At 35.2% G+C, this 15908-nt stretch overlaps 1 protein-coding gene across 8 annotated transcripts in view; it reads right to left on the reverse strand.

The window, feature by feature from the left end:
- Nucleotides 1-15908, reverse strand: part of ZDHHC20 (zinc finger DHHC-type palmitoyltransferase 20) — a 75390-nt gene that overhangs the window by 9336 nt on the left and 50146 nt on the right. For 7 of the 8 annotated variants that reach the window (XM_036018414.1, XM_036018412.1, XM_036018411.1 and 4 more), the window contains 4 exons: nt 14381-14416; nt 13238-13370; nt 8029-8155; nt 519-608 (listed from right to left, as the gene is read on the reverse strand). In XM_036018414.1, coding sequence (XP_035874307.1) covers nt 519-608; nt 8029-8155; nt 13238-13370; nt 14381-14416 — 386 coding nt within the window. The remainder of the gene's footprint in view (nt 1-518; nt 609-8028; nt 8156-13237; nt 13371-14380; nt 14417-15908) is intronic. The other variant, XM_028532708.2, reaches the window with a different exon arrangement.

Here is a 15908-nt window from a genome sequence, read left to right on the forward strand (position 1 = left end):
TGTATTTTTGAATCCTTAATACTATTTTCACACTACAGTTAAAATATGTTTATCAAAATACAATGGTGAATAGAACAATCACTAATTTCTGTGAAAAAATACAGCATATGAGCAAATTAAATCAAGCCTTGAGGGAAGGAATGTCTTAATTTCTAGGAAGATGTAGTATATTCAGAGCAGCGATGCTTCCTTGTTTGCCCACACATTTCCAGTTTTATGTGATTGTTCTGGTTCATCTGGTAAGAGCAAGCATTCTCTTTCTTACTCAGAAAATTGTTATGGTTTGGATGATAAAAAATATCATTATCCTAAGCATGTTAAGTATATATACCCAAGCAATGTATAACAACATAATTTATAAGTAGACACATTACACATTAAACCTCAGTTAAAAAAATTTAAATGGTATTTCTCTTTGCGAATTACGACTGTATTTATCTGTAATATATGTATATATCACACACATATAAAGTTTATTTTATAATGAATACTGAAAAACTGAATGACAAGAAGCACACCTTCTGGCATATTCATTTTGGTTTGTAACAGAAGCTTGTTCTGGATCCATTCCCACAAGGCGAGTTGGAAAACTGCAACCATCACCCAAACTGCGTAATAAAAAATATCAGTAATAATTTAATTTATATTATATTAAATTGAAGTTGTCAAATTTAACTCCCAATTTTCAGAGACATGGTATAAAGAAATTATCATAACTTGTCATTTCAGAGCAAATTTCCTAAGATTTCTAATGGAATGTGATTATTTTCCATGAGAAAACATTTTTCTTTTTTCTTTTTCATGGACATTTAGATTTATTGTGATGATCATTTCATAATATATACATATATTGAAACATTACATTGCATTGTACACCTGAAACTAATGTAATATTATACATCAATTATATCACAATAAAAACAAAACAAAATAAACATATTTCAGGATATTTAAATAACCAAAAAAAGCATACTGTCAATCCTGAAAGTATCTTTGGATACATTAAATATATAATGTCCATGGAGATAGGAGTGAACAATTTGAGTTTTTTAAATATAACTTTGTAAGTGCTCTTTGTATATTACAGATATTAATTCTTTATCTGTCACCCACATTACAAATAATTTTACCCAATCTATTTTGTCTACTTTATATTGTTTTGGCATCCTTTTCCACATACAAAAAGTAACTTTTTTTATATAGTAGGATATGTAGAATTTTATATTTATAGCTTTTTGGTTCTGCATTTTTATTAAAATAGTTTCCTCAGTTCCCAAGTTATACACATACTCTTAGAAAATTTCCTCTAGAATTTTTAGTTTTTTCTCATGTCTCTGATTTAGTTTGCTTTATATATTAATGTTGTAAGATCTAACTTTATTTTCTTCTATGTGGGTAATTGGCTGTAGTTTTTAAAATTTTTTCATGTGTTTATTAAAAATTTAATCTTTATTGTATTTTTTCCAGTACCATTTAGTCCCTTTACACCCCCTCCCCCAGCAATCACCACACTGTTGACCATGCCCATTAGTCCTTCTTCCTTTTAGCTCAATCCTTCCACCCCTTAACCTGCACCACCCCCACACACAGCCATCATCTGGCTCTCCATCTATGAGTCTGTCGCCATGTCCTTGTTAGTTCAATTTGTTCATTAGATTCCAATATATGAGTGAAATCAAATGGTATTTATCTTCCTCTGACTGGCTTATTTCAGTTAGCATAATGTTCTCCAGGTCCATCCATGCTGTTGCAAAGGGTAAAATTTTCCTCTTCTTTACAGCCAACTAGTATTCCACTGTGTAAATGTCCAATAGTTGTTTTATGCACTCATCTATTAACAGACACTTGGGTTGCTTCCATACCTTTGCGACTGTAAATAATGCTTCAGTGAACACTGGGGTGCTTATGTTCTTTTGAATTAGTGTTTTAGGTCCCTTAGGATATATTCACAGAAGTGGGAATGCTGGGTCAAAAGGCAGATACATTTTTAATTTTTTGAGTTATGTTCATAAGGCTTTCCACAGTGGCTACACCAGTCTGCATTCCCATCAACAGTGCAAAAGGGTTCCCCTTTCTCCATATCCTTGCTAGCAATTCGTTGTTTGTTGTTTGATTATAGCCATTCTGACAGGTGTGAGATGGTATCTCATAGTGGTTTTAATTTGCACTTCTCTGATGAGTGACATTGAGCATCTTTTCAGGTCTATAGGCCATCTGTACATCCTTTTTGGAGAAGTGCCTCTTCAGTCTTTTGCCATTTCTTAATTGGGTTGTTTTTTTTGGTGTTGAATTTTGTAAGTACATTATAAATTTTTTTATATTAACCCCTTATCAGATTTATTGGCCAATATGTTCTCCCATTCTGTGGGTTGTCTTTTAATTTTGTTGATGATTTCCTTTGCTGTGCAAAAACTTTAGTTTGATGTAGTCCCATTAGTTTTTTGTTGTTGTTGTTTCCCTTGCCTGGGGAGGTATATCTGATGAAATACTGCTACAAGCAACGTCCAAGATTTTGCTGCTTGTTTTACTTCTGCGATTTTTGTGGTTTTGGGCCTAACATTTAAGTCTGATCCATTTTGAATTTATTCTTTAAATTTATTTATTCTTTATCTATGTGTTTGTTTTTATGGCAGTACTATTCTGTTTTGATTATTATGAGTTTATAGTACAGTTTGATATTAGGTAGTGTGATTCCTCCAGCTTTGTTCTCCTTTCTCAGGATGGCTGTTGCTTTGCAGGGTGTTTTGTGGTTCCATATAAATTTTTGAAATATTTGTTCTAGTTCTATGAAATGCATCACTGGGATCTTGATAGGAATTGCATTGCATTTATAGGTTGCTTTCGGTAACATGGATATTTTAATCATCTTAATTCTTCCTATCCATGAACATGTTATGTGCTTCTATTTATTTTTATCTTACTCAATTTCTTTCTTCAGTGTCTTATAATTTCCAAGTACAGGTCTTTTACATCCTTGGTTAGACTTAATTGTATGTATTTTATTCTTTTTGTATGAACTATGAATGGGATTGTTTTCTTAATTTCCCTTTCTGTTAGTTTGTTATTGAAAATCTTTTTCTTTTATTACCCTGGCTGGGTGGGTCATTTGGTTGGAACATCATCCTGTACACCAAAAGGTTGTGGGTCCAATCATGGGTCAGGGCACCCACCTAGGCTGAGTGTTCAATCCCAGTTTGGAACACAGTGGAGAGGTAACCAATCTAGGAGGTAACCAATCAATTTTTCCCTCTCACATCAATGTTTCTCTCTTGTCTTTCTCTCTCTCTTAAAATCAATAAACATATCCTTGGGTAAAGATTAAAAAAACCTAAAAGACTTTTTTTTATAATTACATATATTTAAAAACAGTATCTTTTATAGTATTGTATGCCAACTATTCTTTAATACAAAAAATATCTTCCATGACTTAAGATTATGATGCCTGTGAATATTATGATACCTCAAACACAGTATTCAAATATTTGGGTAACTGACCTGATACTCACAATTATTTAAGACATCATAAAAGCTCATGTTGGAATTCAAGATAGAAGCCCCACACATATTCATTCAACAACATTCATTAAACAAATATTTACTGAATGCCTATGATATTCCAGGTTCTAATTTAAGTCCTGAGGATCTAGCAATTAACAAAAGAGCAGGAAATCTGTGTCTTCAAAACATTTACAATCCAAAAAGTTAAGCTATGTTTTTTTTTCACATTTTAAAAAAATCTGGATTAACCAGGAAATCTGACCTCCAGTCTTAAAGAGCTGGAAAATTGAACAGTATATTCAATACTGCTTTCAAAACAGCACAGAACTGTGGTCTGTGATAGAAGAGAAATGACTGAGTTCCAGCCTCTGCCAGGCAAAGAAAGGACACACAGAGCAAGGTGGTCCCATTGGACTGAGGTGACAGAGGAATTAAGGGAGCTTGAATCTGTCAGACAGAGCTGAGGACGAGGGAGATATGCAGAAGCTGAAGCACAAAATTGAACTGTCTGCCACAATGAAATTCAACATTCTCTAAAAGGACACAAAATTTAAACACTCAGAATTCAAAATGTCTACCATCCAATACAAAATTACTAGCATGAAAAGTAGCAGGGAAATGTGATACACAATTAAGGAAAACAAAACAGTCAATAGAAAAATTAGATATAAGGACTTTGAAATAGTGACTGCAAATGTCTCTGAGTTAACAGGGAAAAGCAGACATAGTGAAAAGAGAAATATAAGAAAAAAAAGAACCAAACTGAACTTGTACAGTTGAAAAATATAATATCTGAAATGAAAAATTAACTGGATTAGCTTAACAGTAGAGTATACATTATAGAAGAAAAGACCAAGATTTTATAAACATAGCAGTAGAAACTATCCAAACTAAAGCAAAGAAAAAAGATGGGGAGGGAAAGAGAGGGCAGGACAGAATAGCAATGTCCTGTGAGTGACAATCAAGCAATTTAACATATGTACAGTTATCAACATCAGTATCTGAAAAGCTCATGTGGGAAGGGCATAGGAAGAGTAGAAGCAGGCTGCAAAAACAACTGAAGACATATGATGAAAATTATTCAAATGTAATGAAACCTATAGTCAGATTTAAGATTCCAGAAGAACAAACACAAAGAAAACCATACCAAGGAACATTATCATCCAACTGCCTAAAACCAGCTGAGAAAGATAAAACCCTCAGGGTAGCCAGAGGAAAATTTACAAACATTGTAATAAAGGTAAGAGTGAGGCTCATTTCTTTCACAAACGGGAAGATAATGGAACTTCATCTTTAAAGAAAAGGAAAAAAAACCCCATAATGTTGACATCTCCATGTAGAGAACAAAACCTTCAAAAAAAAAGTCTGTGTTCTATCCGGAGTCCAGAATGGAAAAACCTTGCAATGCAGAAGACAAGAGATATAGTACACAGAAGAGATTGGCTTTTGAAGATATAGCAATAGGATCTATCCAATGACACACAGGAAAAGGACAACAAAAAAAATGGACATTGCATCAATGATATGTGGTTAGAACTTCTTTGAGTAGATACATGTTATTTGAGGAGAGGGGCATGAAGGAAGAAACAGTTGAAGAAATAATGGTTGAAATATTTTCCAAATCTTATGAAAGTTATAAAATCACAGATTGAGGAAGCTCAATCCTTACTGAGTACAAGAACACAAAGAAAATTATAACAAGGCACATCAAAATCAAATTTCATGAATCTACTTACAAACAAAATCTTCAGAGCAACCAGAGAAAAAAGACATATAAAAGATGCAGTAAAAAAGATAACAGTTACCTCAGACTTCTCATCAGAAAAATATGTAAGCCAGAAGACAGTGAAGAAATATGTAGAATTCTACACCAAGGAAAAATATCTTTCAAAAATGAAGGCAAAATAACTCACTTTCACACAATAGGCAATGCAGTTAATTAAGAAACCCATAACACTCACAAATATGTCATTTGAATTTCAAATATTTTTTCCTCTTCTACAATGACTTTCATATTAGGTAGCCTAGGACAGCTACAAATTTGGATAGAAAGTAAATTATGCAACATCTCGAGCATACCGTATTTTTTGGACTACAAGATACACCCCCCAAATTTGGGAGGGGAAGGGGGGTGCGTCTTATAGTCCAAATGTAGTTTTACATTTACATTAGTGAAATATTATGTTATTTATGTTATTAAATATTTTACCATATTTTTTGCTTCAAATTTTTTTCCCTATTTTCCTCTAAAACCTAGGTCCAAAAAATACAGGTAGAGTCTTTAGATTTGAGTAAAAGTTACATTTTGTGTAGGGTCTTTGATTTAAGACAAAACAAAATATGTAATCTGTGATAGAATTTTGAAAGATATGGCTAAGTAATAAATTCCTTTAAAAATGTTATTGATTATGCTATTACAGTTGTCTCATTTTTTTCCTCTCCTTTACCCCCTATACCCCGTACCAGCCCCCTCTCCAGCATTCTATCCCACTCCTTAGTTAATGTCCATGGGTTACATATATAAATTCCTTGGCTTCTCCATTTCCTATACTAGTCTTTATCTCCCCCCTGTCTATTTTGTACTTATCAATTACTGTTTATTTTCTGTAAGTTTACCCACTTTCTCTCTCCTCCCTTTCCCCATTGACAACCCTCCATGTGATCTCTATTTCTGTGATTCTGTTCCTGTTCTGGTTTGTTTGCTTAGTTTTTTTTTTTTTAAATGTTTGGTTGTTCATAGTTGTGAGTTTGCTGTCATTTTACTGTTCGTAGTTTTGCTCTTTTTCTTTTTTTTAGGCAAGTCCCTCTAACATTTCATATAATAAAGGCTTGGTGATGATGAACTCCTTTAACTTGACTTTATCTGGGAAGCACTTTATCTGCCTTTCCATTGTCAATGATGGCTTTGATGAATAGAGTAAGCTTGGATGTAGGTCCTTGCTTTTCATGGCTTGGAATACTTCTTTCCAGCCCCTTCTTGCCTGCAAGATTTCTTTTGAGAAATCAGTTGACAGTCTTATGGGCACTCCTTTGTAGCACTGTCTCCTTTTCTCTGGGTGCTTTGAAGATTTTCTCTTCATCTTTAATCTTGGGTAATTTAATTATGATGTGCCTTGGTGTGTTCCTCTTTGGGTCCAACTTCTTTGGGACTCTCTGGCTTCCTGGAGGTCTATTTTCTTTGCCAGATTGGAGAAGTTCTCTTTCATTATTTTTTCAAATAACTTTTCAATTTCTTGCTCTACCTCTTCTCCTTCTGGCACCCTTATAATTTGGATGTTGGAATGTTCAAAGTTATCCCAGAGGTTCCTAAGCCTCTCAGTTTTTTAAATTCTTGTTTCTCCATTTTGTTCCAGTTGAATGTTTATTTCTTGTTTGACATTGTTGAGTCCCTGTTTCTTTCCCTTAACTGTTGGCTCCCTATGTATTTTTATTTCACTTTGTATAGCCTTCATTTCTTCCTTTATCTTGTGGCTATACTCAATCATTTGTGAGTATTCTTATTATCAGTGTTTTGAACTGTGCACCTGATAGATTGGTTATCTCCTTGCTGCTTAGTTCTTTTTCTGGAATTTTGATCTGTTCTTTCATTTGGGGCATATGTCTTTGTCTTGGCACACCTGTTACTTTGCAAGGGACAGAGCCTTAGATATTTGCCAGGGTGGGGCAACCCACTTCACTTTGTTGTGGTGCTGTATGTGGGGATGGGGTCAGAGAAGGACCAGTACCACTTGCTTGGCTCTTGCCCCACTTTTAGTCACTTCCCCTACCACCCCACTACCCACAAGTGAATTGTGCTCTTTCAGGTGTTTCCCTGGTGCCAATTCCCAGGTGGGAGGGCTTGTGTATGTTCTAGGACGCCATGGGCCCCTCCACCGAACTCTCCTGTGAGACTGGTAGTTTCTCCTGCTGCTGCAACCTCCACAGGTTTTTTACATCCAGAGGTTTTGAAGCTTTCTTTCCCAGAGCTGGAATCCTGGGTTCGGCAGACTGTCTTGCTCCCCAGTTGTTCCTCCTGGTTTATCCGCATGAGAATGTTTGACTGCCCCATCAGTCAGCTGCCCCGTTGCTGTGTGTTCTCTCCACCCTGGCTTCCTGTCTCTGCTCCCTCCTACCAGTCTGGATGAACGTTTCTTCTTTAGCTCCTTGGTTCCTGGACTTCCATACAGTTCAGATTTCTGGAACTTCTGGTTGTTTTTTGTTTTACAATTGGTTGTTACCCTTCTTTTGGTTGTGCAAGGGACCAAAGCATATCTACCTACACCTTCATCTTGGTTGGAAGCTCAATAAGTATTAAATTCTTATGATTCTCTACTTCAATTTATTTTCATTTTGAAGGAAAAAGAGTGATTCTTATTTTTTATGAATCATCTTTTTTCAACTTTCCATTCAAGTATATGCCCAAACTCTCCTTTACCCTCACCAATAAAAAAAAAGAAAAAGAAAATATTTAATATAATCAGGTATCCTCTGATTATGAAGACACTTAACTATAATATCCATAATTTCTGACACCTGCAATTTATAAATTACCTTGAAAATACTGGAAGTAGCCAGTATTTCTTTTCATCACCAAAAACTTGTCTCCAATTTTTACTGTATCCAAGAGAGAAACCATTTCCATCAGGTCCATATGAAAATGTGGGTGCACGGAATGATTCTGTTATGTGTGTACATAAAAAAAATAAGTTATTCTATTTAAAATTATATGAGAAATGAAAGTACCAACTTTCTTATTTTATATCTTTACTATGAGAAGTTGTAAATATAATTTAAAAATAAATAGTATATGTATAACAATTAAAAGATTAACTTCTGAAACTTACGGCAGAAAAAAAATCACCTGTAAATATTTCATCACCCTTATAAAATGAAAATGTCAAAATAAGTATCTAATATTACTGAAAATTTACTAAAGTGTACCTAATATATCTTATTTTACTTTCTTAATATTCTTTTTTTAAAAGATTTTATTTATTTTTAGAGAGGGAAAGGAGGGAGAAAGAGAGAGAGAGAGAAACATCAATGTGTGGTTGCTGGGGGCTGTGGCCAGCAACCCAGGAATGTGCCCTGACTGGGAATCGAACCTGCGATGCTTTGGCTTGCAGCCTGCGCTCAATCCACTGAGCTATGCCAGCCAGGTTTCTTAATATTCTTACTCTTCAACTTCACTCATTCATTATTTACACACTTCCTACTATGTGCCTGATGATCTGGTGTTATCAGGTGTTTGAGATCCAAAGATAAATTGGATGAAATTCTTACCAAAAACCAAAGTCTAACAAAATTACAATGTGATAGAGATATGTGTGTTTTGGGGGGGATGGTAGAGTAAGATGAAACATGGAGGAGGTAATACTTGAGAATGATCCTGAACAAGTGAGAAAGCAGATGGTAATTAAAGACCATTCTTTTTTCTTTAAAGATTTTATTTATTTATTTTTAGACAGGGGGGAAGGGAGAGAAACATTAATGTGTGGATGCCTTTCCCATGCCCCCTACTGGGCATCTGGTCCACAACCCAGGCATGTGCCCTGAATGGGAATCAAACCAGTGACCCTTTGGTTTTCAGGCCTGAACTCAATCCACTGAGCCATACCACCCAGGGCTAAACACCATTCTTTTAAACTTGGTTGTAAAATTATGCAGAGTGAGGGTTAGGGAAAGACTTAAGTTTCACCAAAAAACAGTTTTATTTTTGCTTTGTTTTGACTTTAAAAATAGACCTCATTTCAGCATGTTTTATAAACTAAGGATAAGAAGCCATGGAGAGACTGATTGGGAAAGCCTGGTAACATAGAAAAGTAATGTAAACATTGATGGAAGAAAATTCTAGAAGAAATGGGATGGGCTCTAGAAGAGTTCTAAAGATTAGCCTTGCTTAGATTTTAGAAAAGACTTCTTCAGAAGTTAGAGGAAGGGTAACAGTGATACATCTCAAAGGAGAAATGTTTGTGTGAGGTTATAAAGTGAAGAAGATTAGAATTTACTGTGACAACTTCTAATTCTTTTATGTAGGACTCAAAATGGGTAAGAAAATTAGAGAGAATGGTGAAAGTCTGGAATAACTTGTAGGTAACGAGTGACCAACCTGATCAGAAACATCACATTACTGCCACATAGAGGTGAGGGTTGATACTTTAATTAAATCTGTAGTTGTAACAATCTCAATGGGAGTGAGACTGTCTTTATCAGCTTTCTACAGCTCAGATGCACATGTAGATAAAATGGACAGCTATAGTAATCGAGGTCATGGATTAGCAAATGCATTACAGCTGAAAGCTTAGGGGCCAGGTGTAACACAAGGGTACTGTTAAGAACTGTTAAAGGCATTTATTCAATATTACAAGATCTTGAATGGAAAAGGGTGGGAAATGAAACCAAAAGGGAAAGAAAACACTTGGAAGAAAAGTGTTGGAAAACAGAGAATTCAGCAATCTAAAAAAAAGGAATTAGAGTACAGGGGAAAAAAGGCTGAAAGGACAAAGACTATGCTCACAGAATGGAAACTGAAGTCGAAAATTTCAGGGACTCTGCAGTTTCAAGCAATGAAAAGGTTCAATGTTTAGTTATGGAAATGACTGGCCACTAGAATCAAAGGGACTACACTGCCTGTTTTGGATGACAGTAGTATGACAACAGAAACTCTTAGTATGAGGAAATTATCTCAAGGTACGTAGATGACAGTTATGAAGAAGGGTAGAGGTGATACCTCTAATGACAGAATAAGATACCTTCAAAGAACAGAAAGACAACAATTTGGAAGCAGCAGTGGACAACCAGCCAAAGCCCAGGGGTGTGGAAGGGAAGGCTTTGAGGGCAAGTGCTGTGCTAGGGTAATGCTTTGTCTTTTAAATACTTTTTTTTTTTTCAGAGAGAGTAGAAAGGAGGGAGAAAGAGAGGGTGAGAAACATCAATATGAGAGAGAAAGATCGGTTGGCCACCTTCTGTATGTTCCCCAGAGGATCAAATGTGCAATACAGGCATGTGAGCCGACCAGGAATCAAACTGGCGACCTTTTGATTTGAGGGATGATGGCCAACCAACTGGCCAGGCACGTATTTTCAAAGTGTGGGTTAAAATACCTTAATAGGCTGCAAAATTAATCCAGTGGTTTAACGTACACTGCACATAGGAGAGCGGAATAATATTGTGTGAAATTTTTGCTTATTTATATAACTTTACAAATATTTGTGCATGCATTAGGTTATTAAAAAATGATGCATTTCTTACTGTAGTCACTGGCAAAAAGTTTGGAAAACACTGTTTAAAAGGAACAATAAGTTTCCCAGGAAGCACTGGTCTCTCAAATACCCACCATGGATTGGGTGGGAACTATGGCAAATTAGTGTTCATGCCCCATTTAAAGGGGTCAGCTGCCACTTAGCTGTAACTAAATGATGCTGGGTGGAAAAAAGGGCCCACAATATCGGATTAATCAGTTAAGAATAAATCTACTTTTCTACATAAAATCTCTAAGTTTTTAGCTGTAGTGAAAGATCTTAAAGGCTAGACTATGCATGTAGGCTGTACTTTTTCATCTCTGATTAAAGATAAGAAAATGGCAGGAGATTCTATGATGAGGATAACAAATTAACAGATATAATAGAGTTTATTTACATGGAAAAGGGATGAAGGCTGGATGGAACTGGAGAGCTCAACAGTGAAGAGTGAGCTGAGATAGGAATAGCACAGAAATCCTTTATTCTGGAGACCCATCATCCCTTACGTGCCGCAGCTGGACGAGTTTAAAATGATCCAACAATAAAAGTATCTAAAAGCCTCCATAAAATGTCTTCATATTTATTAAAATCTGTCCCCTTCTAATTCATCTGACAGACACATGGCTTTAGATAGCAGGGCAGGCTTTAACTTTCTTATAAAACATGGTATATTAGCTGATACCTGAATATTTCAATGATAGCACAGTGGTGCTTCTTACTTGCCAACAACTCAGTTTGAGCAATGCCGCATCACCTTGTTTTTGAAATGTTTGTCCAATTATTTTAATACTTTATTGAATTCTTCCCTTATTCTTCCACTTTTAAAAATGAGGAAAATAAGACAACAAAGTGCGCCGTCACTGCTGCTCCCATAAATAGCATAGGGGAGGGATGCACTGACATGAAGCATGAGTAAGTCAGTGCTTTAATCACTGACTTGCTGAGAAGTTCTGCAAAGGGACACGTGTCTGGGGACCCATGCACTGACCTCTTCAAGTACTACCAGCAGTATGTTCAGAAAGCAATAAAAGGAAATGACATTCCCATTGAAGGACCATGGTAGAGAAAAGCTTGAAAAGTCTTCTTGACCTTGACCTTGAAAATGGACTACTTACATAAGGAAATTAGTCACTCTAGACTTTGTCAATTAAAGCTGTGAAGATAGCCATCAATTTAAATAGGAGTTTGGGGTGGGGCATTTCCTCCTTCTAGATGTTTCCCTCTCACTTGTAAAAGATGATGAAACATTTTACTTTGGGGCGATTTCTCACTTGCTCTGGAATCTTGCAGGAACTCACTGTGCTAAAACTGAATGATTTGTTGGGATTATGGTTACCTTATTTCACCTGGGATCACTTTAAATATACCTTGTATGTACAGTAAACATTGATAAACTTGTCAGATGATCATGGTTGTCTGACCTCTTGAGTTATGCTTCAAAGAACATTAGGCATACCATGCTAGAGTTATTGTTCATGGAAGCAACTGGTTAGGACCTCTTTTCTTTCAGGAAGCTAATGCTCTGAAAAGGGATCCTAGCACAACAGTTTCAATCAATACTTGGGAGCAGTTTTATTTTTATATAGTAACTTAACTCTTACAAGATTTTTGGTGGACTGGGTTAGCCAAGAGGAAGCTTTTAAACAGTTCCTTGCCTTTCAGGTTAAGACATGAAAGCCTCAAGAATGTTAAGAATGAGCACCATTTCAGAACTCATAGTGCAGTTCAATCATTAAGATCTTTGGAGTATGCTATGGATGAAGATCCTAAATTGCAAAAATTTGCTGTTGCCAACTTTCAACCTTAGTCAATGAATTAATTAAGTCATGAAATGACTTAAGTAATTTTGCATGAAAATGCAAAAATGTTGTATCTGGTTAAATAGGGGGAGAAAGGAGTTTGCTTTATTTGTCTTGTTTACCCACCCTGCTCTGTAATGTAATTATGCAGATGAAATAAATTATAGCATCAGTTCCTTAAAAAAAGCAAAATAAGACATAAACGTTGATGTTAGTGATACAATTCATAAGTTTAAATGTTGACTGACACAAAGATGGAAAGGATTCCCCATGTCAAAACACTATTCCTGTCTCAATCATGAAACATTTGGGAAAAAAGTAAAGAACTAAATGATAAGCTGTAATTAAGAATTTAATTTTTTTTAGAAATCTGAGAATTAACTACCTTATTAACACATAAATCTATTCATCTTTCATAGATTAATTTTTAAAGACACTGTATATACACAAGAAACAACTTCTATTAACATTTATAATATGGTTTGTTCTCTATATACAATGCACTACTGAAAAAATACATAAAAGCCAATCTTACTTCCTCAACCTTCTTTAAAATAATGAACCTTTATATTTACATATACTGACTGTTCCTGTCCAGTCACAGTGAATTTTCACACACAATTATTTTATACTTCTTTATTATCTACTGTCCTTCTCTAGATTTCATATTCATGAGTGGTCATTTTAGTAAATAATTATGATTTATTTTGATCTCCTTACCTATTGTTGTTCTGTTTTTCCCAACTAACCAGCAGTGGTAGCTAAAAAGTGACAGGACACTGATGAAGAACATTGTTGACACAAAGAAAAGAAATAGTACATGGAATTTGGCACGTGTATCTGTGAGTTCGTTCTGAGGAAAGAAAAAAGAAGTGTTACTTTTGGAGACAGTCAATCTCTAAAATGTACTATTTGGTTTTCCTAAAAATTATTGAATCTCCCCAAAACTTGTCAGATATGAAGAGTAATAAAATAAATTAAATAATATATCCAAAAAAAATTTTGAAAGCAGAAAACTGGCATCATCAAAGGAGTTTGCTTACATAAAATCAGAGCCATTTAAAAAAACTACTAAACTAAAAAATTTAGCAATACTTTCAGTAATAAAATAAAAATATGGACTCTACTCAACATTTTTCTTTTGTACTTTCTGTACACATGCAAGCCTTCCCCTCAATATCCAGGATATAGGAGGGTTTCCCCGTCAATGCTAAAGTATCTGCTTATTTTAATTATATATGCTGCTAATCAGAAATTAATTGTGAGATTTATTTTTGTAGGTTTCTAATCTCTTTTCTTGGAACACCACTGCAAATATGCCTATCCCCTGAGCTGCTTAAATTCCTACCTTTTTAATTGTCGCTCCATTCTTACAGAGCCTTTCCTTTTTGGTAATTAGCAATTTTGGTAAATGAATTTAACACAAGGTATGAATGAATGAAAACAGTTTCTCAGTTATCCATTTTTATGGCTAGGTTCATTTCAACAGAAGCAAAGTCTTAATTAACCTAGAACACATCAGTATCTATTAATAAGAGAAGGAAGAAGGTTTTAAAGTGTTAGCTCTTATAATGAAATCACAGGAGCTCCTAGAACACAGTGGTCCTTAGAGATTTAAACACTATTTACAGGCTAAAAGGAAGTTTTTTAGCATTACATAATTCTGCTATTTATCTTTTTCTCTTCTCTCCGAGTAACCATGATACCTTTTAAATATATCAAGTGATTCTCCTATCTCTTCATCTAGTGAAACAAATGAATATTTTATATATATATATATATATATATATAAACACACACATATATTCACTATAAACATCATAAAAGAGATGAAAAGAATGTCATGGCAGTAATGTATTTTACCTCTGGACAACTCTCTGTAGATATCCTGTGGCAAAGCTTGTACAAATAGAGACAATGTATTAAGAACCCATGTTTTATACAAAATTTTCCTGAACACTAGTCTTAGCAAACTTCTGCTTTGAAGGAACGGTAAGATGTTGCTCTCTAAAGGTCATCAACAACATTTTCTCAAAAAACAGAAAACAGACAAGAACATTTAGCTCTTCAAGCACATTTCAGGTACACTTTAAATACATACTTTTCCACTAAGTTTTTTAAAAATTATTTTATTGTTGTTCAATTACAGTTGTCTGTATTTTCTCCACCCCCCACCCCACCCCCTCTAAACCCACCTCCCTCCCTTGCTTCCACCTTCCCCCTTGGTTTTGTCCATGTGTCCTTCATAGTAGTTTCTGAAAACCCTTCTCCCCACTGTCCCCTCCCCTCTCCCCTCTGGCTATTGTTAGATTGTCCTTAATTTCAATGACTCTGGTTATATTTTGTTTGCTTTTTTCTTCTGTTGACTATGTTCTAGTTAAAGGTGAGATCATATGGTATTTGTCCCTCACCACCTGGCTTATTTCACTTATGGAATTTCCTCAGAAAACTAAAAGTGGAACAGCAATTCCACTGCTGGGATTATACCCTAAGAGCCCTGAAACACCAATCCAAAAGAATCTATGTTTATAGATTCTTTTTCTATGACCCCAGTGTTCATAGCACCCCAATGTTCCCAGCAGCACAATTTACAATAGCCAAGTGCTGGAAGCAACCATCAGCAAATGAGTGGATCAAAAAACTATGGTACATTTACACAGTAGAATTCTACACAGCAGAAAGGAGATTATACCCTTTGTGACAGCATGGATGGAACTGGAGAGCATTATCAACTCAGTTTTTAAAACAGAGGTCTGTATCTAGCATAGAATAAAATTAAACTTTTTAGCAAATAGCTTTGAAAAAAACTTCTGATTAGCTGTTTTTAAGAACCAGATGTGACAATTTCTTACCACTTTAGTCGCTATTGCAATATCCTTCTAAAAGGTTGTCATTTGCCCTTCTCTGTTCTAGTGTCAGCAGAGCAATCAGTGATCCTTTACAAATCAGAGCATATCACTGCTCTGTTCCCACTTCACTGAGTAGAAACTGTGGTCCTTACAACACTTTTCAAGGTTCTTTACTTTTTGGGCCCATCTCCAGGACTTCCCATTAGTCTCACTCTTGCTCACCCCCTTCAGCCACACTAGTCTCCCTCCTTGCTTCTCAAACATGGCAGGGAAGCTCCTAATTTTGAGTCTTTTCCTCTGTTTCCTCTGTCTGAAATGTTATTCTCTCAGATACCCCCTAACTTCCAACAAGTTCTTGCTCAAATATTACCTCCTTACTTAGGTCTACCCTGATCACCCTTTTCTTTTCCTTAGTTGAGATATAACTGACATATAACAAAATATGAGTGTCAGGTATACAATATAATTTGACATTTATGTCAAATGTGAATGATCACCACCGTAAGTCTAGTTAACATACGTCACCTCACATAGTTACAATT

This window comes from Phyllostomus discolor, chromosome 2, assembly GCF_004126475.2.
Source record: "Phyllostomus discolor isolate MPI-MPIP mPhyDis1 chromosome 2, mPhyDis1.pri.v3, whole genome shotgun sequence".
Taxonomy (NCBI): domain Eukaryota; kingdom Metazoa; phylum Chordata; class Mammalia; order Chiroptera; family Phyllostomidae; genus Phyllostomus; species Phyllostomus discolor.